General features: G+C 37.5%; 3 protein-coding genes across 4 annotated transcripts; 2 read left to right on the top strand and 1 right to left on the bottom strand.

The window, feature by feature from the left end:
- The first annotated feature begins 2084 nt into the window (after positions 1 to 2084).
- On the top strand, positions 2085 to 9120 carry LOC113118401 (kelch-like protein 18). Of its 2 annotated transcripts, none has more exons than XM_026287536.1 (10): positions 2085 to 2298; positions 3828 to 3958; positions 4065 to 4205; positions 4698 to 4896; positions 5066 to 5226; positions 5451 to 5587; positions 5672 to 5894; positions 6062 to 6166; positions 7006 to 7117; positions 7246 to 9120. In XM_026287536.1, exons 1-10 carry the CDS (start codon positions 2164 to 2166, stop codon positions 7630 to 7632), a joined length of 1731 nt encoding a protein of 576 aa, XP_026143321.1. In that variant the 5' UTR covers positions 2085 to 2163; the 3' UTR covers positions 7633 to 9120. The 2 variants fall into 2 exon arrangements, with proteins under 2 accessions (XP_026143321.1, XP_026143329.1); XM_026287544.1 differs by lacking the exon at positions 2085 to 2298 and adding an exon at positions 2338 to 2416.
- A 1201-nt stretch (positions 9121 to 10321) lies between these two features.
- On the bottom strand, positions 10322 to 13500 carry LOC113118415 (phakinin-like). The gene is made up of 8 exons (XM_026287556.1): positions 12959 to 13500; positions 12795 to 12877; positions 12548 to 12704; positions 12298 to 12459; positions 11305 to 11433; positions 10987 to 11222; positions 10600 to 10676; positions 10322 to 10497 (listed from the first exon to the last, which is right to left on the bottom strand). The coding sequence occupies exons 1-8, from the start codon at positions 13385 to 13387 to the stop codon at positions 10454 to 10456; spliced, it is 1317 nt and encodes a 438-aa protein (XP_026143341.1). The 5' UTR covers positions 13388 to 13500; the 3' UTR covers positions 10322 to 10453.
- Positions 13501 to 24700: 11200 nt separating this feature from the next.
- LOC113118392 (C-C chemokine receptor type 9-like) lies at positions 24701 to 26951 on the top strand. The gene is made up of 3 exons (XM_026287522.1): positions 24701 to 24807; positions 25047 to 25114; positions 25265 to 26951. The coding sequence occupies exons 2-3, from the start codon at positions 25064 to 25066 to the stop codon at positions 26300 to 26302; spliced, it is 1089 nt and encodes a 362-aa protein (XP_026143307.1). The 5' UTR covers positions 24701 to 24807; positions 25047 to 25063; the 3' UTR covers positions 26303 to 26951.
- The last annotated feature ends 351 nt before the right edge of the window (positions 26952 to 27302 follow it).

The following is a 27302-nucleotide window of genomic DNA, read 5'->3' as shown; positions in this document are numbered from 1 at the left end:
AGACAATTTGCACAGTGATCCTTTTACTGTCCCGTGTCATAAAACATTTCAGTGCATGTCAGATTACTCAACCCCAGTCGTAATTTACACAATGGAAAAGGGTGATTGGTCTATAAACAATATGGCCTACACATGAAACAACAGTTCAAATGATAAAACAAGTTTGCAATGTTGCCTTGACATGCCATTCAACACAGTAGTGTGTTGAGTTTCTAGTAAAGTGACTAAACAGTGAATTGTATGTAATTTAGGCTTCCTCAAGTCAAGACTTGTAGAGTGTTGCAACTAGTATTTAAAAGGAGTGACAGGATTTAGGCAGGTGGGAAAACCTTCCACATACTCTTAAAACCCTTTCTCACTTTTTCGCTACAGTGGTTCCAAAATGTGTTTGGGCACTTAAGACGCACTTAAAAAAAGATAATTTAACAGTTTTTCAAATCAAAGGGCATTTGTACTTCTATTTTTTTAATGAAACAGTATACTTGACAAATATTCATTTCTGATTCTATTTGAAATAAATACAGATATTTTAATTTAAGGACACTTTGGACAATTTCTGGTTCTCAAAGGTAGTAGGACATGTCTATTCTTAATTAAGTGAACTACACCCGACCTTTGTTCACACTGCTAAGAAACTTGAGGGGAACTTCATACAGTGTGCCCTAAAAAATTACCCTGAGACTAGTTGGTTAAAAGTAAAATTACAGAAATTCTATGAAATGGGAAGTTAGTTCTGAAAAGTGTCTTGCATAATTTGTTTCTAGAGTGTACAATGACATTTACACATTTTAAAGAGTCTTAGCTGTCCAAATACTTGTTAAGGACTACTCACTATATATGCTTGTGGAGTGTCTCACACTTACTGACCCTTTATACCTTTCACTCTCTTTCTTGCGAAATCCCATGAGAAGTTACATATGTTGCTACTAGGTGTAGTTTTAAATACATGTGTTGCCAATAATGTGCCAGTCATCAGCAGTTGTACATGAACATCACTTTAATGTTTATAATGTTAAGAAAATACTCACTTTTTTACCACATAATATGTCTTCATACACTAAAGTGTTGATTTCACCAAGTATGCCAACACTTCTGTTATATGACTTGTTTTGCTTTCTAAAAAAGCTGTACAGTCACTTCTGCTAAACTATCCCCGAGGTTAACAGCTCTTCTGCCTGAAAGACTTATTTTCCTGCCATTCCAAGTTTGCCAGAATGACTGAGTCTGTTCAGTTTTAAACTAGATGAACTAGAATTCGTAGGAACATTCAGTCATGTTACTGGAAATTTTGTGCCACCTACTGGCAAAGTAATGTAGTTACAAATTAATATTTAATAAACACTTTATGAATAGGCTATCTGGCACTTCATTATCGATCTTGGGTACTTGTGTCGGTTGTGTTTACAGTGTACGAGCTCTGGTTTTTGTCAGCTGAACAAGAAGAAGCCATTTACAACTAGAGTAAACAATAAAGATTATTTTATTGCAACTCATTAACTTAAATCTAAAATGTAACCTTTTAAACTATCATCTATCCACACTAGACACATACAGCTCTGGAGATGTGATTCAACAAACTAGAATATCTGTAGAGACTCTGAGAAGAGTTTGTCTTTCTGTATTGCTTTGTGAGGCCACCCGTCTGAATGACTTAGCTCTGGAGTCCATCAGACAAGATTTTCCAGGTGGTGTTTTTTTTTTCCTTCCAGAGGTTGGCAAAAGCAGTGGAAATATGTACTGCGTTTTGCTCATTCCTGGCCTGAGAACAACCATTCATACGATTATTTTACATTTACTTATTTTACTCTATATAAAGTTATGAGGACCCATAGTTTTAGTAGTATGTGATAAATTTCATGACAAAAAATATCCTAAAAACACTGAACTATCACATTAAAGTATATAGTTGTCATGTGAGTTTCTGTGAGGGACTATGTTGTCAAAGACTATAGATCTGGTCTGTAGTCTGAACTCAACCTAAGCCATAATGTAGGCCTACATGTGAATCAGACAAATAAGACCAGTACATCCACATAAATCTGATTTGATCCGTGTATGAGCCCTGCATGAAAGGGAGCAGACACCGCCGGTGGAGGGCACTCATAATACAGCTCGAGCTACGGCGTCTCGGTTTGGACCAAAAGTGTCGTTGCCAATCCATCAATGACGATGAGTGACACGATTTTTGAAGAATTAGAAGATTTGATGCATTTTTCTGTCGCCGATTTGCCCGCTCGTGGATATGCAGTGATGGAGGAGATCCGACGACAAGGGAAACTGTGTGATGTTACCCTAAAGGTACTGTGCTTTTCTTTGTTAGGGTTAATTCGCTAGTGAAATGCTAACCAAGTAGCACTGGGCTGTCAGCATGGGAGAGGCTAGTGGAGTACAGACACTGTCAGCGGAAGGAACAACTGTAATGTTCAAATTGTTAAGTCGTTTGTTAACTGTTGTTATCTGTCTCATTGCAGATAGCTCTTAAATTGATATATGTATATTTTGTATGTATAGTTGGAAAGCGAGTTGTTATTATTTTGTTATTTAGTTAGCATGTATAGCTAACATCCTCATCATCTGCATCAGAGCTGTATATATAAACTAAACTTCTAAAGCACGGAGGACAAACAGTACATTCTGCTATTGTTTCTATTATTATTTGAACATGTAGATGAATTTTTAAACTACTTGGGGTTTGAATTCGCCTTCCATGGTCTGTTAATAGGTTGTCACTTCCTTATGTTTAATGTTTAACTACATTGTGAAGCTGATTTTAAAAGAAACACCAGTGACAGCCAGCATATCTTGAGCTGTTTGACTTATTTTGGCAAAATATTATAACAGTTTGGCTCTGGCATTTATTATTTTTTTTACATAATTAATTAGATTGATGAATTAGAATGAACTGGATTGGCTTTATTGCCTACTGTTTGTAATCCTTTGTATACAAAAAATGTTTGTAAATTGTTTAACAGCCAGACTCAGATACTGATATATAATGAGTGACTGTAAGCCTTTTACATCAATGTTCTTAATGTTTCTGACTCCAAGGCCCAGAGACAAGTTTCGAAGGCTGTGTGCGTACACATTTAGGCTAAGATCATTTTGGTACTAATGCTCTAATGACAAATTAGCCCCTCCCCAACCTCTTTATTTACAGATACTAGGAGGTAGTGAAATATTTTAAATAATAGTTGAATAATTGGGAATTAGACAAATTAATTACATTCTGTAATCAAAGAACCAAATGTTTTGAAGAGTTATTTTATGACCATTAAATTTACATGTCATATATTATGACATATAATATGATGTTGCTGTATAAAACCGCATTAGGAGAAGCATCGGGTTATGAAAGATGTGCTCAGTCTCTGATCCGCTGCTGTGCTTTAACTGTTGCATCATCAGCCCTTTATGTGGGTCACAGAGAGCAGTAATCCGCTTTATCTCCTTCACTGGACCTGCTGTATGCATGTTTTTGCTGACTAACAGTAATAGGATATAGGCCTATACTACAGTTTTCAGTATAATAGGTTTTTCCCAATGTCTTACTGCTCTTTTTTTTTCCACATATGCTCCTTCATTCATTAAAAGTTAATTGTCTGTTAATTTTTGGCCAGAAGAATGGTCATAATATGTTTTCATTTGGGTGTTTCAGATTTTTCATTTGGCAATTATCAACACTGAACCAGGACATTTTTCTGTGTGTGTATATATATATATATATATATATATATATATATATATATATATATATATATATATATATATATATATATATATATGGGATGATTTCTGTTCAAGATTTGTGTATCTGTCTGTTTATGCAGGTAGGAGAGCACAAATTCAGTGCTCACAGAATAGTCCTTGCTGCTTCTATTCCGTACTTCCATGCCATGTTCACCAATGACATGGTGGAGTGCAAACAGGATGAGATCGTCATGCAGGGCATGGACCCCAGGTGAAGATACAAACCTCAAAGGGACATCTGAGATATCAAGACATGCTCTATTGTGTTGTTTGTATATGAACGTAAGAGTTTTCGTCTCTGTTTTGCATCTAAACAGTGCACTTGAAGCCCTAATAAACTTTGCCTACAACGGACACATAGCCATAGACCAACAAAACGTCCAGGCCCTTCTGATAGGGGCCAGTTTCCTGCAGCTCCAAAATGTCAAAGATGCTTGCTGCTCTTTCTTACAACAGAGGTAATGTATAAATAAATAACAATTTCTTCAAAAGACCAATGAATCAGTAAGATTTTTTCAAAAAAAATTTTCCCAAAACTTTAATTCTTCAAGGATGCATTAAATTGAACAAAAGTTAATTATATTTCTGTTTAAAAAACAATTAATTCAATAATAATAATAAAAAAAGAATACCAAAGAATCCTGAAAAAAATATATCACTGTTTGCAAAAAAATATTAAGCAGCACATCAGTTTCAACATTTATAATAAGGAGTTAATATGTGATTAAATAATAATGATAACATCACAATCACAGTCGGGTGTTTCCCAAAAGCATTGTTAGCTAACTGCGGTCGCAAGTTTAATTGAGCTCCATTGGTATCGATGCAGCTTGTGACCATTGTTGCTTTTAGGACGCGCGCCCCAGTTTACAGTCAATAACTGTTATAGGCCTCTTTCAGGTCATGGTATTAAAGTGATTCATTGTTCCAGACTTGCTCCTAATTTACAGGTTGCATCCAAAGAATTGCCTTGGTGTGCGGCAGTTTGCAGAGACTATGATGTGCACCACGCTTTATGATGCAGCCAACAGCTTCGTTCACCAGCACTTTTTCGAGGTATCCCTGTCTGAGGAGTTCCTGGCCCTTCGGCCGGAGGAGGTGCTTGAGCTTGTGGGCTGCGATGAGCTCAATGTCCAAGCAGAGGAGCAGGTCAGAGTCTCTGGAGAGATTGGATGAAGACATTGTAGTGACGCATTGTAAAGAAAGGATGTAGCTTAATGAATGGATGTAGATCTCATATTGTCATTGTGTCATCGTTCTGGGCCTTTCTTTTGAGACATTATAAAGAAGAAAACCAGACCTTGTTTGTTGTTTGTAGGTGTTTGAGGCCGTACTTGCTTGGGTATGGCATTCACGTGAAGATCGGGAGTCGCAGTTACCAGAGTTAATGTCTAAAACCCGACTGCCTCTATGTCGACCTCAGTTTATTGCTGACCGAGTCCAACAAGATGAGCTTGTGCGCTGCTGCCACAAATGCAGGCAAGTTTCTTTATGAGTTAACTTATGCTCCATAATTGGACCTTTTGGCATCACACACTTTTTTGAATCTAAAATATTGCATGTGATTTTTGATATCTGAGAACGCTTTCCATTCTCAGATATTATATGATAACAATAACAATTTTGAGACTATAGAACAGTTTTTTAGAAATACTTTTGAAAGGATGTGGGATTAATCATTTTGGGGACTTTTACTCCAACAGGGACCTTGTCGATGAGGCGAAAGATTACCATCTGATGCCGGAGCGACGTCCACACCTCCCAGCCTACAAAACACGACAGAGATGTTGCACCTCCATCGCGGGCTTAATCTATGCAGTTGGGGGCCTCAATAGTGCTGGTACCTCCTCCTTTCAGAAACCTCATCTGCTAGTTACTCAACGTGTCAGTGTCAGTTTTTGTTGAGTCATTGTTTTATGCACAGGTGACTCATTAAACGTTGTGGAAGTATTTGATCCCATTGGAAACTGTTGGGAGCGATGCCAACCTATGAGCACAGCCCGCAGTCGAGTGGGTGTCGCTGTCGTGAACGGGCTGCTTTATGCCATCGGTGGTTATGACGGTCAGTCGCGGCTCAGAACGGTGGAAGTTTACAATCCAGAAACTGACACATGGGCCAAAGTTGCTAGCATGAATACACAACGCAGGTAGGAAATCCTGAAATTGTCATATTTATAATGTGAGGGAAATATGTTTAATTTGAAAAGCTATTGAATTGTTAATTGAGAAAGAACTGGAACAAGTTTAACAAGTTTTCGATACATGTGAAATATATCTAATACTTTTTTTATTTCTTCTCTTTGTTCTGCATTAGTGCAATGGGAACAGTCGTAGTTGATGGACATATATATGTCTGTGGTGGATATGATGGCAAGTCCTCTCTAAACTCAGTTGAGTGCTATTCTCCAGAGACTGACAGGTAATCATACATTCTTCAAGAAAAATGCAGGGTTAATATAGGGCTTCCACCTTTTCATTAATTTGTGAATCAAGTGATAAGCAATGGAAATGATTTTGTTATTAAGTAGAAATTAAAATGTGGACCAAAAGAATATCAAAAATGTTTTTATAATATTGAATAATATAATACTTCCATCAGGCTGTTTTATATTGCAAAAGAGACCAACAACTTAGAATTTACATTAACATTACACAAATTAGTCATCAGTTGAATTTTAAACTATTACATGTAATGTTATAATATTATGTAGATAAACTTTCTAACAACTTGATGTTCTTACACTGCACTATAATTAAATGCTTTATTAATCTTGGCCAAACTATATATATTTCAAAAGGTTGTACACAATCATGCAGTCTTCAGTATATGAGCAGATAGAAAATGTTAACACAGCCTAATAGGCTTGCTACTGTGTATTAAATAATAATGTTGTTAATATATTATTTATCCCTTTGCTTATGATTTTTCTGTTCCTAATTTTATAACTTTTATATGTGCTTCCACATGCCATGTTTATTTTCGTCATTTATTAATTTATATATTTATTATCTATTTATGAATAATATATGTATCAATATATCAATATTTCATGATTTAAGTAAAGATGTCTTAGATAGCAAAAAACTTTATGGCATCAAGAATCCTTTCAGTGGTGTTGGACCTGTGACAACCCTATTTTGCTGTTTATTGAACTATCCATTTAGGTGTTCATTTATTTTCCATCTCAACAAACATCATAGCTTTCTTTGCAATCAGCATATGTCTGATTACATGTGTTTATGTGTGTTTGTTACCAGATGGACGATAGTTACAGAAATGAGTGCAAGCCGCAGTGCTGCTGGTGTTACTGTATTTGAAGGCAGGATATATGTTTCGGGTGGTCATGATGGTCTACAGATCTTTAACACAGTAAGTAAACATCAGCATTCAATTTACAGGAAGAGGATACATATTTGCAGTCTTTTGTACACTTGTTGTAAAGTTGTGAATGTTCCTTAAATATATCTACCTTGTTGTTTGATGTTTCCTGCCACTAGGTGGAGTACTACAACCATCATACAGCGTTATGGCACCCTGTGGCTCCCATGATAAACAAGCGCTGTCGGCATGGCGCCACAGCCTTTGGCAGCAATCTGTACGTGGCAGGAGGATATGACGGCTCTGCGTTCCTCAGTGGAGCAGAAGTGTACAGCTCAGTAGCAGATCAGTGGAGCCACCTAGTGGCCATGAACACTCGACGCAGCCGCATTTCTCTGGTGGCCAATTGTGGTCGACTCTATGCAGTGGGAGGTTATGATGGACAGTCCAATCTCAGCTCTATGGAAATGTATGACCCAGAAACTAACCGTTGGACGTTTATGGCACCAATGGTTTGCCATGAAGGCGGGGTAGGGGTGGGCTGTATACCCTTACAGCCTGCTTAACTCCACAGCCTCCCTCAGCCCATTAGGACATTTTCATTATTTAAAAAGAAATGGCTTTTGTACTGAGTGGTGTAACAAAAGGCATTCATGACCCTTGGTTCACATGTTTGTATCAGAGATCCTATTATTTAGGCTTTTTATTGAGAAAAGCCTAAACAGCAGATTTGCCAGTACACCTTTAATGGTGATGTAACCCTGTTTTGTTCTTTTTGACAACCAAATGTAGAATTAACACGTGCATTTCGAAGACATTTACAGGAAATGGGCCGCTGCTAAAAAGCACACTTCTGCACTGTTATCAGATAGTGTATATCGTGGGCACATTAAAACATCAGCTGTTGGGGAGTATCATCATAATGTATACATATTAAGTTGTAATGTTATTCCTCTAAACTGGAAGCCAGTTCAGATTTCTAGACAGGTGAAAGTTAATCACTGTTAACCCGAGCCATAATTGGGAGAGTATAATTAAGAAGGATAAACTTGTTTTTAATCATATTTTATCACAAAATGTTCTTACTTCGAAGTACTAACGGTATTTTACTTGGGATATTGATGGGAATTTAATGTGAGCAACTGACTTTTTATTTGTATGTGCAAAACATCTGCTAGATGTGCCATGACTTTACACTTAACATAGGGCTATTTTTTTTATTTGACCACTTTATTGACTTGAATTGCTGAAAGAAAACGTCTTTTTGATTTGGGGATGACTGATCAGATCACCAGCTGGGATAGATGGGTTGTGGTGTACCCATCCAATCCCGTGACTTGCTTTTACTTTTAATTTGATCTTCACATTTTCGAGAACCAGCACACTTAGCAGTGAAAGGGAAATTGACGTAGGACTATTTTCAGATATGTGCTTTCAGGATTATCTAGTATAGTGGCTTCACATCCTCTTATTGAACTGTGAGTATTGGAGATTTAAATGAAACATTCCCTCATGTTTTGTGCAAAAATTATCCAAATTGTGTTTCGTAACTGTATAAAGGTATACATTTTCAACTTGATGGTTTTCAAACAACACATCTGAAATTAGGATTACTGACTGTGAATTTTTAATACGGTTTCTATATTCTCATAATACCAGTACTGCGTTTCTCTGCTGATTCATTTTGTATTAACTTCCAATTGCGATGCAGTATTTCTTCTTCTAATTTATTGTTAGCTGTAATCTGTCCTGTTTTTATAGCATTGCACATGGTAGTTTGTCACATAAATGAGAATCAAGTTTACATTTTACAGAAATCTAATATATATATGGATCACATCTCTGTATGTGTTTGAATATCCTCGGCTACCTCCGTTTTGAGATGGGAGAGCTCAACAGGGACAAACATCGAGTCTGCCGCCCCTGTTAGCTTTTAAACATTTCCATGTAACCTCAAGGAACGGCATTAACTGAGATCTTCTGTGTGGGACTAAAATATTCTTTTTCACATAGTTCCTAAATGTCTTAAATAAAGATTGATTTTATGGACACAACGGCGCCTTGTGCTGTAATTTTCTTTGTGACGCACAACAGCTTTGGGTCCCACCCTTCGAGTGGTGTTTTAATTGAACGGGCGTTTGCTTGTTCAGTTAGTATGAGACTGAAGATGACTGGGAACATGAAAAGAGCCCTGATGGTGTTACTGCTCATCTCTGTGCTGAACCTCTCAGCTGCTCTCCCTATGGAGCCACTTCAGAAGGTAGAATAATCTTCTTTTTGTTCTTTTGGAGCTGCTTTTGGTATTAAAAAGACTAACTGTAACTGATGTAATGCATTCGTTCTTCATCTTGCAGACGCCTCTACTGATCCAAAAATCAGATCCACAGCCGTCAGAAAGTGTAACACTAGGAAACTCACAGGTGAGATGCATGTTTATGACGTTACATAATCAAACCTGTTTTGTTTGTATGTGGAGTATTACAGCTGTGCTGACGTTTGTAGGACGTGAGGGTCAGCAGTCTTGGATTCCGCATGAAAAGAGCCAATTCTGCTAACACGAAGAAACCGGCCCGTTACTGTGCTGGATGCTTCTCTGTCATTGGAGACCCAACGAGACCAGAGAAGTGACATCTGCTGAATGAATACCCCTAAATATGAATATCTTTCAGTTTATGTTAGAAATCTTGTGTAATCTGTTTATGCAACTATATTTTAGTATGCTATTTCCGACTGTCGTGTCTTAAGTCATGCACTTTAAAAAAAAAATGAAATATTCAATAAATTCTCAGTAAAGTAAGTGTCAATTCAGGACTGTTTTTCCTTAAAAACATCACATATTTGAACAAGGAATGTCAGTCACCTATTGGCTTTTGTTATAGCGTTGTGCTTTTTTTCTCATGCATGCAGTAAACGTGATATTTGAGGTTTTCCTAAACAAAGAAATGATAGTTTAGAAAGATAACATGGATTTGAAGTAACGTCTAAGTGGCTGTTTCATAGACGTGTCATTATAACCACAAGGTGTTATTAATGTGTTAAGGAGCTTCAGTTTTGACCATAGTCAATTATTCATATTTCCCACACTATCATTTATGGCTTTGCTGCCCGAGGGAGTAAAATAGGATATAGGCACATCAGAATATTGAATCATAGAGACTAGTGTCAGAGAAACAACTGGAGACTCTTTGTAAAGAAAATCTTCTGCTAAATGCTCAATAAAAATGAACTGAGCTCAGTATTTTATGAGTGCATCTTCAGTTAATGTCATATATCATTTATTTATTTCTAACCTGCACAGTAATCATGTAGTCTAAAGATGGTGTAAATTACAACTGAGGAGAAACAAATGGAAATCAACATTTTTGCAAAGATTAATAAAATCATATATCATTCCGGCTTGCTTTCTTCTGGAGCACCAGGAGCATTAGAACCTGATAGAAGACATAAAAAGACATTTTTTTATTATCTTGATCATCTCTTAATATGTTCTACAAAACATTGTTGTCATTAATGTTAAGCTTAATATTCACAACCTTCGGTCTGTGCACTGCTTTGTGGTCCAGGTGTGGGATCAGTTCTTCCCTCAGGTACTGAAGAACCACCGAGGAACCTGCAGTACAGAACAACATTGTGGTTACCTGAGGGATCTGGGATCTCAGAAACCGAAACTAGGGAGGAATTAAATTCAGGGGTCTCCAGATCTGGTCCTGCAGGGCTCGTTTCCTGCAGAGTTTAGCTCCAATACCAATCAAACACACCAGCAAATCAAGCTCTTACTAGGTAAACTAAAAACGTCCAGACAGGTGTGCTGAGGCAAGTTGGAGCTAACCTCTGCAGGACACCAGCCCTCCAGGACCGAGTTTGAAGATCCCTTTAGTTGTCTTATCCTCGTGTAATAAGCAGATTGAAATGAACCTTACGTTGAGGAGTAGAATCTGCTCTCCTCTCCATCCAGGATTCCATGATATGTTCCAATCTCCATCTCCAGCTTCATCTTGTTGTTGAGTAAGGTTTCGTAATCACGGCGCTGCTGCTCGATGTCCCCGCGGACGTCGTTGAGCTCCGCCTCCAGCTTTGCGATAACAGAGCCCAGATTTTGCAGCTCAATGCCATGCCAGTGCTTGGCGTCATTGAGGGTGTTCTCCAGGCCACGTTTCTGCAGGGATCATGCATAGTTCAGTCTAGTGAATTGAATACTGTTGTACTTTATGATCTTTGCTTTGAGAAGGTTGTCCTACCAGAGCTCTAATAGACTCTGTTTCGGCCTGCAGACTCTGAATCTTGCACCCAGCGTCACTGCACTCTGTCTTCAGACTCTCAAACTCCTCTTCCTCTCGACTCAGCTTACTGGCCACATTTTCAGTTTGCTGCACATTTTTACAAATAGAGGATTGTCATATTATGACTTTTCAGTGGATTTCAGTCAGTTGGTCATTATTACAAAATAAACCCAATAAAGTGATTGTGACACTGGCGTGGTCCTGATGGAAATATTTATTTGAGCTGAAAAGGTCGGTAATATTATTCAGTAGTTTTGTGTTAACATAAAATAAACATCAACAGTACTTTTACAACATTTATTAATTTCGATTAATGCTAATTTCTACATATACGAATGTGTTTTTTTCCAGTAATAAATTATATTTTTAATTTTATATAAGTCATTCAAAATGTTTGGGGCACGTAATTTTTTTTATTAATGAATTTTTTTTTTTTATGAAGTCTCTTATGCTCACTAAGGGAGCATTTATTTGATCAAAAATGCAATATAAAAATGTATAATTACCAAGAAATTGTATTATTCAAGGTAACAGTTTTCTATTTTCATATATTATAATGTCATTTATTCTATGCCAAAACTGTATTTTCAGCAGTCATTACTCCATCTTTAGTGTTGTATGATCCATCAGAAATCATCCTTAGATTTGAATTTGGTGCTCAAGATAAAATAAGATAATAAATGATGTAAAAAAAAAAAAAATTAATTCACTGTTAGTTCCTGATACCTAATGCATTAATGACCATAAAATGTTTTCAAATTATTTTATGTGAGATGAAAGAAACTAAAGATTGAAAACAGTTAATTATACAGTTTAGTGGTCATTTTGCACACATATTTGTTCCAGGATGAAGTGATTGACTGATTCAGAATCAAGTATTGCAGAGCACTGTGTGATAAAATAGTCTATTTCCTAATAAATAACTCTAAGGGTTCATGTTCTGTGGTTTACCTTGCACTCAAGGTAGGCATCAGTCTCAGCACGGTTCTTCTCAATGACCTTCTCCCAGTGAGAGCGGATAAAAGCTAGAATCTGGTCCAGGCTGGTCTCAGTGGGAGCATCTGGCTCATCAACCTCACGGTCGGACATCTGCTTATAGATCGCTCTAACATCCTGAAGAAGAGCAAAAGAAAATACAAATATCCCAATGAGACATCTTTCTCATGAAGAGGGTTCGATTGTGGAGCTTGTCTTATCTCACCTCCATGTGATTTTGGTCCAGACTCATTAGCTCATTCTTCATACTGTCAATCTCCTTCTCCAGGTCCAACCCGGTCAGGTTTGCGTCATCAATGACTTTGTACAGAGAGTTAATTTCCTCTTCGAGTGCTTTACGGAATGGCTGCTCATTCTCATACCTACACATACATGCATAGAAACACTGATGGCAATCAGATAAAAGCTAGGGATAAGATCCAAATCTGTTGCTGTTTTAATCACACTCACACCTGTCTTTAAAGTCCTCTGCATTGGCTTGAACATTCTCAGTCTGGAGCATAAGTCGAGCATTGTCCAGGATGGCCTCACTGACCTGTTAGAAAGCAGAAATAAACGCCTTATTGTACACTCTATGCTTGATGTATTTCTCCAAACCTGTCAAACATCCTCTTACCTGCATATAAACATCCTCCCAGTCTTGTTTCAGGCCAGTCCATGTTCCAGCGCTGACAGCCTTTCGATCCAAGCAGTGTCTGATCTGTTCCTCCAGCTGTTGGTTGAGTTGCTCCAGAGCATGAACTTTATCGCGGTACTCCAGCAGGCACGTGTTGAGGCTGTCAAAGCCAAACTGTTGGCCTCGTTGCCCAGGCTGGGTCACCACAGGAACACTGGTGCTTCTAAGGCAATGCAGAAACACGCTGTGGATGCCCAGAGCTCTGCGAGACACACGTGCACCCAGGCTGCTGGTACCTCCAGTGGGAGCCATGCCTACAAACACCCCCCGAGGCGCAGAGGTCCCTGCAGCACTCATGCGACCAACACCGCCGGGCCGCTCGGAAGCAGCCTGGCCCAGGAAGGAGGATCGGCGTCGTGGCAAAGGCATTCCTGTCCTGAAGCTTTTTAAGTGACAGACCACTATCAGTCCATAGACATGATCACAAAGTGAGCGTAAATATCCACTGACCTCCCCTCAGCTAAACAGCATCAGCTAAGAGTGCGTCCCTCTTTATGGTGGCCTGTTCTTCTGGAAAGCAGGCTCTTTGTTTTTAGTACTATTGTGACAGAAACCTGGTGTTGCTGGTCACTGCTCTTTGTTGATCAGCGTTAGGCATTTTTTGGCTGCCTCAGCACAGTGGTCTTCTCAGGAAAGCTCTATAGACCAATCCAGGTCCCACTCTCAGTACAGGTATGTATGACTATGTTTGACAATGACAGTGGGGAAACTAAACTAGCATCACAATGACCCAAGGGAGCACTTTTGTGTGCGTGTGCATATGAATCCAGAATGTTATTTCACCCTTTATTATCAAAGTATAAACAAATGCAGAATGGAAAGAGTTAATTGTTTCACAAGATGATTTTGCGTTTGATAAGTAATCTTCACCACATTTTCCTGTTTGATGGTGGCAAATGTATCAATCTGACCTCTAATCAGAGAAGTCAGAAATTTCCCATGATGAGAAAGTGATAAGATTTTATTTATCTGTATTTAATCACGCATACAAAAAAGTGAATTTATATAGAGGCTATAAACATTGTGTAGTTGACTGTTTGTTTAACCACAGCAACCTCAAGTAACCTCAAGTTTAACCACAGCAAGATCAAGTAACCATAGCAACATTATGCTGCTCAAGCACTTTCTGTTCTTTTCTAACTTCTTTAAAATTGTAAAGTTTTTTTTTTTTTTATAGTCTGTGCAGTTGAAAAGCAAGAATTCCTTGGAAGAATTCTGATTAGACTGAATTTGTATTATTGTACTATTTGTAGGCCATTTTATTTCTGCTTAAATTTACATTAAGAGAGTAGTAGAGTATGCTAGTAACATTGAGCCATTCATTCCAGCAGCACTGGCATTTTTCACTGTTGGGATTTTTCATTTACGCTTTCTGCAGGTTACATTGTTATGCCAGTAGGTGACGACTAGTGATTGTGAATGAGTCATTCCTTCAACTAATTCGTTCCAAGCATTGATTCATTCAGGAATGGTTTGCTGTGTCCCAATTCACCAACTTATACTATGGCCTAAAAGTATGTACTCTCTTTGTGAGGAAGAAGATACTTTTTTGAGAGTGTAGCAGAATAGTAGACAAGCTTTGGGAAGTACTTGGGACATACAAACTACTTTGTTATAATTACATCTTAAACTGACTGTTCTGTTGCATAATTACATGCATCATTTCACCAGCAATATTAGCCATTAGAGTGTAGATGGATCTGCACTTTGAATTTCCACAAGAAATAGTAAACCATCCAGGTACCTCTGGGATGCTTATTTGAACATACTACGATTTGGGATACACTATTTCAAATTTCATATACTATATAGTGTTCCTGTAGCTCAACTGGTAGAGCGTTGCGTTAGCAAGCAAGCTAGCGCAAGGTTGGGGGTTTGATTCCCCGGGAACACATGATAGGTAAAAAATTGATAGCCTGAATGCACTGTAAGTTGCTTCGGATAAAAGCGTCTGCTAAATGCATAATTTAAATTTAATATAAGGATAGTATTCAAATTTGTACACAGTGGGTGTTTGAATGAGTGAGTCACTGAATCATTCATTCAACTGATTCATTTGTGAAGAAATTATGATTCACTTAGTTAGCAATGACATCACTGCAGTTGCTTTGTTTGGTATTATGCTAAAACAAATTACAAGTTTCTCAATATTAATTTACTAAACTGTTGTATTACAGCATCACACTTGCAGCCATGTTAACACTGTAGGCCACTTTAGGACACTTTGATCTGCACAATGCTTGTATAGTGTACGAGTAATACGAGTAATATGAGTTATGAGATTATAGTAATATTGTGTCCGATAATGAAGATGTGATGTTGATAACTGGGAAATCTTTATCCTTGGCTTTTATCTTTCTAAGACATGTTTCTGGATCAACATCTTCTGATGATCCTTGATCGACATTATTGTCCAAAAATATAAACTTAACCTAATCCCTACCCCTAAACCTAACCGTACTCATAATTTATTCCTAAAATCAGTGGGAAATGATAGCTGATTAACAAGGGTGTAGAGGCACCTAACTCTGGTTGTAAGCCTAAAACAGATATTTCCTGAAAAGTTCTATCTCAATTCTGATTGGTTGATTGGAATGCTGTTCCAGGAACATGCTGTACTTGGTGAAATCACGCTCGCCGATTAGATATTATTAACACATCACCAGAGAATGGGCCCAATGAGGATCAAACTTATTCATGAGAGACTTTCACTGATTACTGAGAAGGCCAGAGGCTTTGTTAAAAGCAGATGCACCACTACACAAGAGATTGTGTTCCATGAGCTATGTAGGTAGATTCAGGGGCTTTCATGATCTACTGTATGAAACTGAAAATGTACAAAAACAAAATTTTAGCATGTAACCCAGAATCAACTTTGGTTTTGCATGTGTTTCTCATAGCAGAGAGCTGTTAGAATATCTTGAAAATATCTCAAAAGGGGACTTTTGAACTACTAAGGTACAGTTTGATGTACTTTTTGTCTTCCAGCCAAGTTCGTCAACAGAACTTTGCTGGCTATTTCTGCATTATAAACAAATCTACTGTTATGTTTTAAACCAAGGCGGATTATCCTAACCTATGAGTTTGACTCTTGTAATAAACCCCAAGTATTAAAATAATCAATGGAATAAAACCTCTTCCCCCTTCTAAATAACCCTGGGAGAAGTGCAATGTACACTTATGAAATTCGTTAAAAAAGTGAAATTAAAAAGTGTCACATTTTCCACTGAACCAGAGACAATTCCTCATCTGATAGGAAAACAAAAGTGTGTGATTCCCCCTTCTCTTTCTCTCTGTCATGTATTGGTCAGGGTATTTTCACATAATGTAGTTTTATAACAAAGTTCGGGAGAAGCAATCGCAGTTCATTAACCTGATTAACACAAGTGGAGACCAATCAGTAATCAACTCATGACAAGGTATAAATAACCGCAGAACCTACCTCTGTTCATTGACAGTTTTCAGCATCCCTCCTCCACCCCATTCTCCTCACTATAGATCCATCTACTCTTACCACAACCAGGGGGAGTACTCTGGGTTCGGGCCACATCCCGAGCTCAGAGCCCTCCACCCGGACAGCACGCCAAATACGCATAACCTTACTGAATTAATATACGTAGATGTGAACTCGTGAAATCACATATGTGGCAGGTGAGTTTGATCATGCCATGGGCATGCCATGAGTTTGTAAAATGACTGAAGGTAGTTTGACCTGTCACAACAGACACAGATCCATCAGTAGAGTCTGCCCGTGAGACTTCCAAGACCAAACAGAAGTCTGCTAGATTCCACTTTTCATTAATGTCACCGATACCAAGCACTGACCTCACAGAAAACTTCCTAATGTGTCAATGTCAGCTTTTTTTTTTTTTTTTTTTTAGCTTTGTTTTCATTTGTCTCCTAGAAACAAGGCATACATTTCTGAATAAGTTTGTTGGGTGTTCCTCAGTCCTTTAGTGTCTGATGTTTTTCTCTGTAAAACAAACAAACAACAACAACAAAACATAGTATTTACTAGAGTTTTAAAATCTGTTCATATTTTCAATTGTTTTCAGATTGTTCAGAATCTATGGTGTATTCCAGCCATAATGCTAATTTACCCTATATATAATTTACAGAAATTCCGTGCAATAGATTTAGTTTTAGTCAACAATAACAACACTGGCAGATTTTTGTGGAGCATTATTCTATAAATCAGCATTTATAATGTCCTTTTCCTGTAATTATTCACAGGTTCAAAATGTTCTGTGGCTCCTCAAGCAAACACATCAAATTTGGTTTTGGGGAGAATATCTTTGGGATGTTTCTCCAGACATTTAAAAGAGATTTAAGGCATTTATATTTTCTGACGGGGAATTAAATCTTAGTATTCAGTAAGGTCAAATTGCATGACATGAACTTAGGGGTGTAATTCATCATTAAGATTTCACTGAAATACAGCATTTAAATTGAAAACCCAGAAAGAAAATATGCCTGCAGGTCAGAGGTTATTTTGAGGTTTAACAGGCAGCCGACGCCATACTTTACTACTGAGACAAGTTACAGCTTATTCTTTCTGTATGGAGTGTTTTTTTTGCAGTGTTTTTTTGACAGAGTATCGCAGCACATTGGAAACTCTCACTACCGACACCATCAAACTGGAGATTGAGCTGGACAATGTCTGTGGAACTGCCCATGAACTGAAGACTAAGTGAGTGTTTCCTTTTTGTTTTCCTTTTTTGACATTAGATCTGGTGTTTTCTTTTGTTATGACATAACATTTTTAGGAGTATAACTTAAGATTTTATGATGTAATTACAAAAAAAAAAGAAGCCAGAAGTGTATTACAAACTCATGTGTGATGTTGGCCAAAGCAAGACACTTTTAAAAGAGTTGTGCAATTTCATCAAGGTATTTGTAGCTGTTTTCAAATGGTAAAAGTGCTCAACGGTAGCAGTTCCCTTGAGAAAGTGGTAGAAAGCTTCAGTGCAGGTTCTCAGCATATAATAAACATCTCTTGAAGAAATCACAGCTGTCTGAGACAGGAAACAGATGACATAGGAAGCGGTTGTTGATCAAATTCTCAGGCATGTCATATTGCCTGCAAAAGCCCCAATGCCACAAGAGTAGCTGAGATGCTGCAAAAGAACACATTTCCCAGACACCTCAGACGCTTCAAGAACTTTACATCATTTACAGTAAACTAAGTGTCTGAGAATATGAAATATGAAAGTGCTGAAGCATTAGGTGAAGATTTTTGGCACTTGTTATGACGTTGTATGGCAAAGCTATACGGTAAAATTCTGGACAACAATAAAAAACATTATTCTTTGAAACATCGCATACCCGGATCCCCATCTGTTTGTTTTGAAGTCATCCAAAATGAGAAACACAAATTTGTTGTTTATTTTTTCAGGACATGACTCAAGAGCAGAGTTTAGCAGAAGCCCAGGGCCAGTCCAGTGTGGGTGTTGCTGAGTACCAGACACAGATCGCCAGCCTCACATCAGCCATAGAAGAGGCAAAAGCACACCTTCACAAACAGATCCTGGCCTACCAAGACCTGCTGGACATCAAACTCGCCCTGGATGTTGAGATCTCCACCTACAGAAAATTGCTGGAAGGAGATGACTTCAAGTAAACATGCTGTAATCATATGGGTAGTTCACATATAACATGCTTTTGATTAATTCAACACCAGGAATTTAGGTCACAATTTACTTACATTTAAATTTTAGGTCAAGTTTTTCACCATAATCACCTTTACTAATTTATTTTAAATGGTGATGGTCAGTGGCATGAAGTACAAGCATTCCATCTAGTAGATTGATCACAGTTTATAAATAGAGTCATAAATAAATTTGAATTTAGTGCCTGAGTTTACAGAGCCGTCCTACACTTTTTCAGGTGAGAACCACTTTTGTAAGTTTCACTGAAACCAAACGCTACAGCCAGTTAACAAATCACAAAGAACCAAAAGGGATGGCACCAAAAGCATCAGGGACAGTCATCAGGGAGTTTCCTGACTGCTTTGAAAAGCTTTTGTGGTCAGACGGTTGTATCTTACTGAGTGTTTGCTTGCTTACTGTTAAAAAAACTCTTATATTTATGAGCATACATTGCATGATTGCTCATACCAACAGAATGTGTCTGCTAGTACGGCTATGAGTTGATTTTTGTATGACGGAGATGACAAAGACAGATCTTCCAGAGATAACAGAGAGATAGATGACCAAAGTTTCACTATTCTGTCACCATTTACACACCCCCATGTCATTCCAAACCTCTATGACGTTCTTTTCTTCTGTGGAATGGACAAGGAAAATTTTGAGTTCTAATGTATGTAATTATTATTCACTGATAATCACTGTGAACCAGATCAGTCCGATGTGTTAATAAATAATTTAGACGGGTTTGTGAACTGGATACGATTCATGTAAAAGATCTGATTTAAAACAACTATTAATGGATGGAATATGTTATCAAGTCATATTGAAAATATTAAATTTTTCAGTTTTTAATTGCCATTTTTTGTCTACCCCTTTTCATTATATTGAAAAGAGTAGTCAAGATATGTTTAAAATTCACTTTTGTGTTCCATGGTATAAGGAAAATCATGTGGATTTGTATCTCTGTGCCTTTAAATATACCCTACAATTACAAAATTTGGCCTTGACGTGACAGCAGATTGGATGGTTATTCTGTTTTCCCTTTTTTATACACATGATGAAATGACGCAGTTGTTGACATCTGGATTTTGCAAATTCAGCTAAAGTCAAGATCTGTGTTTTTTTTTAATGAGGGAAACAGTGCATTAATTCATGACATATTGATATAATAGAAATGGCATCATAAGATGTGCTAGATGCACTTTTCCATCAGGGAGGGCCCTGCCCCACACCAGCACCCCCCCCCCCCAGGAATCCCCCCAAATAAGTTTTTCTCTAACATGTAAGGACAGTGTAGGACAGAAACTGGTTCAATTTTATGAATGTTATGGATTTGAAAAATAATTATTATTGCTCATGCCTTATGTCTTTTTATGTGCCTATGTCTTTGTTTCCATTGTCACTTTTTCTCTACCAACAGCTGGGCAAATAAAGGTCAACGAAATTATTCATGGTACATACGCAATCATTTGAACCATTTGATTAGAAGTGAAATTCTGTTTGTGGAGTTTTTGAGCTGCCCTTGCATTCGCCATGTGACTTTGCTGCAATGCCTGCATGTGACTTCCCTCAACTTTTCTACACAGAGACATCAGACATCTCGGATGCAGATGATACAGTGTCCTCTTGAATGCTGGGAGGCGTCCAGTCAATGCAGTCTCGATGAATGCAGCCCTCCAGCCCATGTGTGGAGTCCCATCCTTGTCTCTCCAATAAAACTTCACATTTTTATTTGCAATAACTAAATACAAATATTTACTGTAAATTAGAAAACATAAAGAAATCTGTTATAAATGCAAAAGATTTCTCCCTTGATTTCTTTAAAGTGCCTGTTTTTAACCAGGTGTCCATTTTGATGAAAAATAAAACGAATTATCAGTTAGCGCCTAATATGAAGAGGGTGGGGCTATTGTGACACAGATGTGTTTGTAAAATTAAATTAAATCATGAGTAATTTATAGCTTGTAATTTGAAATTGTATTTCTTAATAAAACTTTCGCATGTGAAGTTTACCTCAGTTAAATATGTAAAAATAATAAAAAGACAATCTTTTTCCCCGCCATTACAAACATTCTATCGTGCATCCCCGGTGCACCCAAGTTTGGGAACCACTATGCTAAGGCATTCAATACCAGTTTACAGCAAAAATAGGCCTCATTCACATAGACAAAATCATATAATTTTAGTATAAGCACAGAAAAACTCAATCTGAGTGGTCTGAATGAATGGAACTGAATGTATCAGACTCTTCAATACATATGAGAGACAGGACTGTTTAAGATTAATGGAATTTGTAGAATGCATTTCTAGAAAAATGACTTTTCTATTATACGAGAGAATACAGTTAAGGTGAACTTGTTTGATTATTCCCTGGTTGGGTCTTTTAGGTCCCTAATGGGATGTAGTGACCCCATCCCATCCCCACTCCCATCATTTAGAGGCTCCATAATTAGGGGCCATTCAACAAAAGAAAAAGAAAAGAAAAGTAAGACGTGGGAGAGTGCAATAATATATATATATATATATATATATGTATATGTATATATAAGTTTTCTTTTAACTTGGAAACTTTGGTTAAATGTGTGTGTAGCATGTTTACATATATAAAAATTGATAATACAATTCAGTGTTGCACAGTGTAGAACCTTAAAGGGGTAGTTTACCACAAGAAAAACTATTTATTTATTATTTACTCACGATCACGTTGTTCCAAAACAGGATGATTTTCTTTCTTCTTTTAAACATATAAAGAACATGTTGGCAAACAAACAATTGATGGTACTGACTTCCATAGAATGAAAAAAAAATACTATGGAAGTCAATGGCCACTGTCAACAATCTTCTTTGTTGTTGTTGTTCAGCAAAAGAAAGGAACTCATACCGGTTTGGAACAACCTGATGGTGAGTAAATAACAGAATTTGTATTTTTGGATGAACTATCCCAAACAATCTTGTAGTGTTCGGTTGTGCTATCTGTGCTTGTTGGATAAAGTAGCTCTTTACTATGACAATGTTATTGAAAAATGTAGTTCGTAAAGTTAGTAGTTTTACTTTAGTTAGTCACTCCGCAAAAGCCACCAGAAGTATGTGACTTCTATGTATTTGTGTTTTTAGCTGGTTCAATAGTAATATTTTTAAATAAATGTTAGTGTGAACTTCTTTAGACGCAATGATGATAAACGCCTTCAGAAGTTTAGTTCCTCTCAGACAGTTGTTGTTAGATTTCGTGTTGCTCCAACTATAAAATTGAGGAAGTTATGCTTGTAAAATCACGCTACCATCATGTCATTTGTTTTTCTCACTTTTTTTATTTTTTTATTTTAATGTCGCACTTTACCACTGTGATGCACAGGGCTCATGACACTGTTCAAAACAGCATGTGACTTACAAGAGTATAATGGAAGAGTAGGGACTCAATCAACAAACAAACCCAAACCCAAACAGATCTACACCTCAATTTAACCTTATGTTAGAGCAGAGAGTTAGAAAAACAAAAAGAGTGAGGGACTTAAGCTAAACAAGCCACAGATAAGCAGCAGACTAACAACTTGAAATCTTTATGTCACGGCATATGTCAAATAATAGTATTACATTTTTTTTGGTTTTCTACAAAGTGTATGAGTTAATTTATAAACCCTCCATATTCAAACAGTTCTGAGGGGTTGTGTGAATTTGTGCTTTGTGCCTCCATGTAGCCCTGTGGTCTTAGCATGTCGTGCAAAGGTTCACCGCAGAATGTTCTCAGTAGTACAAGGTACTACATGACAAATGTTTGTCCTCATCTTGCGGTGCCACAACCGTTGCTAGGTAATGCAGGTCTGTTATGCAAACTGAGAAGGGACACCACGTAAATCAAACTGAATTTCACATCAGTTTGCACTGATTTAAACAAGATGTGGATTGCATTGGCTTCTGTTTACACTAGTGATTGATCACTTTATAACAGTTTTCAGTTCAGTAAAATAACCTAGAGATAGGGGATCAGTCAAAGTTAGTTCTTTTTTGCTGTGTTCAGGCAGTCTAACATGAATCACATGCTACCTCAAGTTTTTTTCTTTTCTCTTCAGTTTAGCCAATCAGGACTCAAACCACAGTTTGAGGAAGGCCTGAAAATTCAGATAAAGAGATGTGTGTGTGTGTGCACATGGGTTTCGTTTGACCTGGTCATCGAAAACTGTATAGAAAGAGGAACATTTGGTGGTTAGTTTGCGTAATGGACACCTATAGAAGCCACCGGGTTTAATAATAGACATGATGAGAATGTCAAACCTCTTGTGATATCCAACCGTTTCCTATTATTGCGAATCAGTATATCCAACAAATTTTCACCCAAAATGAACGTTTTTACCAGAGCAGTGCATGTTTTGGTCTTATCACTGGAAATCATGACTGGAAATGAGCGATAAGATAAATTGAGAAATCAGTATTGCATTCAGAAATGGCAGCAACAGCAACAGATCCAAGATAACCTAAAAAATCTTCCAAATGTCTTTGAGAAGCCATCCAACAGCAGCACAACCTATACTATGTTGTGTTTCTATGCTAAGCTTGAAAGTTGTTTTTTGCAACTTATATCAAATATTTTTTATTTCATTTTTAATTGTTTGAAAGGGGGTGCTGTCTCTGAAATGATAATGAGGAAGTATGTCCTTCGACACAGGATATGGCATAATAAAGCTCTGAGAATAAGTGAAACATGCGTCTGGTAATACAATATTAATGATAAACAGGATGTCTGGGGCACGAAGATTCACACTTGAGCAAGAGAGCACGCACGCAAGGACAATGTGTAAAAACATTCAGCTTTATAGATATCATCTAATTGTGTTGTTTGTGGTGTGTGTAAACGTAAATTTAAAATATTAAAAGTCAGTTACGCTAAAACTTCCAGTGTTATAGTCATAATGCTTAGTCAGGGTCAAAAGTTTGTGTGTATTATCTGTATTGTGGCAAAAAGTTGCTGTGCATGTCATTGCTCATTTTCGTCAATGTATGGTCATTGTTTTAGTCCTGCTATTAGAATCTATATCCCGTCATGTCACTGACATTGTGACTGACCAGTGACTAAAAAACATTGTATAGGTGCATCTCGATAAAGTAGAATGTCATGGAAAAGTTCATTTATTTCAGTAATTCAATGCAAATTGTGAAACTTGTGTATTAAATAAATTCAATGCACACAGACTGAAGTAGTTTAAGTCTTTGGTTCTTTTAATTGTGATGATTTTGGCTCACATTTAACAAAAACCCACCAATTCACAACTCTCAAGAATACTTCATAAGACCAATAAAAATACCTTTTTAGTGAATTGTTGGCCTTCTGGAAAGTATGTTCATTTACTGTACATGTACTCAATATTTGGTAGAGGCTCCTTTTGCTTTAATTACTGCCTCAATTCAGCATGGCATCAGTTTGCGGTGCTGCTGAGGTGGTATGGAAGACCGGGTTTCTTTGACAGTGGCCTTCACCTGTAAAAGGAAAGATAATGGTAGTTAAAGGTGATTGCTTATTATTTTTTTCTTGTATTTTAATCAAGAGAGAATACAAGAGTTTAGTATAGGCAAACTAAAAATCTAATTAAATGACAATTCATTTTAGATGTTTAACATCAGAAATGAGTGAACAGGGGGACCAACTCTCTTCCCTGGATGTCCAGAGAGAGACAGTATACATAAGGGATGCTTTAGACTTTCACTCTGTACACAATCTCTTAAGTCAGAAAAGATGGTTAAGGTGTTGCTGGTGGTGCTATTTCATTTCTGCGTGAAGCACATTTTAGTCCTGTGTGTGCAATTATGTATCTCCGCATGATATTGAGAAGCATTCTCAGACACGTGTGTGAACAAGTGCATCACATCTAAAACTCGTTATGCTCAAAACTGAAATGAAAACAATATAGTTTATATGCTGTACTATGTATAAAAAAAGGCTCATAAACAAACATTTCTGATATGCTGTTATGATTGGAGGTGGATCTATGAAAAAGGAAACAAAGTTAAAAATTCATGCGTCACTTGTGGTTTAACCTCAACCTTAAAAGCTTCTGCAAAACAGACCTTTTCCAGACGGCGCCAAAACACAGCGCGAAAGTGTGCAGCAGCTCATCTGTATTACTAGAACCAGTTTTCAAATAACATAAAGTAAGTACTGGCTTTAGCTTGTTTTATCTAAAGAAACATTTTGAGAGAATGTTAACGAATTGAGTGTTTAATTTAATTTAAACAGAACAAATTCAACCATTCTGGTTAATGCTATGCATTGTTTCTGATTGTGGATATTTGGGAATATACTATAAAGTGTACTTTGACATGATAAAAGTGAATCTTTGTCAATATGAATATATTTTTTATATTTATTATATGTTCTTTTCTTATTTAAGAATAGAGAAGATCAACAATGGACACAAATGACTCTGTGACCCCGTTCACTGGGATAGCTACAGAATATGTAAGTGATTTCTGAATATTCACTTTAAGTGCACGCTGTCCCATTATAATGTTTGTCATCTTTAAGGTCAACAAGATTACAATTTAAATGCACAGTATCAGGGTTAATAAACTAAAAGCTAAGTAAGACATGATTTACTATATTTCACAGGATTATGAAGACTCTTCCACAACCATGGGTGATTATGAAGACGGTTTAATATGTGAGAGATCATCAGTGCGAGAGTTTCGAAAGTACTATGAGCCTGCTCTCTACTGGATAATTGTGATTCTGGGAGCCATTGGCAACAGTCTTGTAGTCTGGATATACTCATACTTCAAAAACCGCCTGAAGTCAATGACAGATGTTTATCTACTGAACCTGGCTCTGGCCGACTTGTTCTTCCTCTGCACTCTGCCCTTCTGGGCCGTCGATTCCATCTTCGGTTGGACCTTTGGCTTGGGGCTCTGTAAATTCGTCTCTGCCATTTACAAAATCAACTTCTTCAGCAGCATGTTTCTACTCACCTGCATCAGCGTTGATCGCTACATAGTGATTGTCCAGACTACCAAAGCGCAGAACTCCAAGAGGGATCGTCTCCTGTACAGCAAACTCATTTGCGTGTTAGTCTGGCTCCTTGCGGTTGTGCTATCCATTCCAGAGTTTCTCTTTGCTCGGTCAAAAACGGACGATGAGGGCAATCAATTTTGCACGATGGTCTACTGGAACAATGAAAACAATCGTACTAAAATATTGGTCCTGGCTCTCCAGATCTGCATGGGCTTCTGCATCCCTCTCATAGTGATGATCTTCTGCTATGCCAACATCGTCCGCACCTTGCTGAAGACAAGGAACTTTGAGAAGCACAAGGCCCTGCGGGTCATCCTGGCAGTTGTGGCGGTGTTTGTTGTATCTCAGCTTCCGTACAACGGCATGTTGGTCTTTGAAGCCACTCAGGCAGCCAATATGACCATCACAAACTGCGAAGAAGTCAAACGCTTTGACATTGCCGGCCAAATTATGAAGAGTCTCGCTTACATGCACAGCTGCCTAAATCCGTTCCTTTATGCCTTCGTTGGAGTGCGTTTCCGAAAAGATGTCATTCGAATTTTCCAAAAACTTGGCTGTCTTACAACCCTCAAGAGCCCCAAAGTGCCACGCCCCTCTCTTATGTCAGACACAGATACCACCAATGCGCTTTCATTGTGATCAGTGTCAGAACACTGTCAGTGACGATTGCTTAGCAAAAGCTTCTGTTTGGCTGCAGGTGTGAGTTTTGCATCGCGGTTTCAAAGCAGAAGTCTGAGGTTCCATAAGATCATTGCTTGAAAACATTCTGCCTGGGAGAGGGTGAAGTAACCTGCTCACCACAATGAGATGGCTGCAGCATTGAACTGCATAACAAGAGTTCTCTTTGTTTGGCTGGGCCATTAATACGAATGTCAAGTCCACGAACTGTGCTGTGACAGGGAAGGTGCATGGTCACCGTTTTGTCCATATAACTGCAACAATATTTTCCATCTCTTGTTCAGCATTAATATCTAAATGTTGTGTAACAACATGATTTGTCGTGTACGAGCACTGAATTTCTTCGAAAAGTATTTTTCTTCCAAACAATTATCAATGTTTATAAATGTTATTATATTATATATTTGTCTTTTCGTTGCTGCGAAAGTATAACTGTGAATGTTTTTAGTCATGATTTAAAGCCAGTTGTGTACATTCGGGGTATTTGTGTCTATGTTTTGTTTTTAGATCGCACCAAAAAATTATGTATACATGTATTTGCTGCTCCTTTTGTAAATAATGAAATATAAAAATTGTCAATAAAACCTCATATGCAGGCTTCATAACTGTACTTTTATTCCCTGTCTTTCATTCACTCGCCTTTGCTTAAACACATTTTCTCCATCATGTACTGATATTAGATACAGGGTCAGAAAAAATGTTTGTCATTATCTACCCCTAAATGGTGGCTTAAGGGGTACTAATAGACTCCCTTTATGGCTAAATAAGTTAGTAAATAAGAGCTTTTGAGGGTACTTTTCCAGTGAAACGTATAATTTCACACTTTCTCACCTTGTCCTAGAGGTGAGAATAACTAACGTCTTTTAAATGTGATGCTTGTCATTCAAATCTGTAAGATGGCCACAAATAAGTACTCAGTGCACACATCTGAATATTTGGGTTGAACTGTCCTGTAAAAGTG

This window comes from Carassius auratus, chromosome 2, assembly GCF_003368295.1.
Source record: "Carassius auratus strain Wakin chromosome 2, ASM336829v1, whole genome shotgun sequence".
Classification (NCBI taxonomy): domain Eukaryota; kingdom Metazoa; phylum Chordata; class Actinopteri; order Cypriniformes; family Cyprinidae; genus Carassius; species Carassius auratus.
This window is presented reverse-complemented; position numbering and strand designations above follow the sequence as displayed.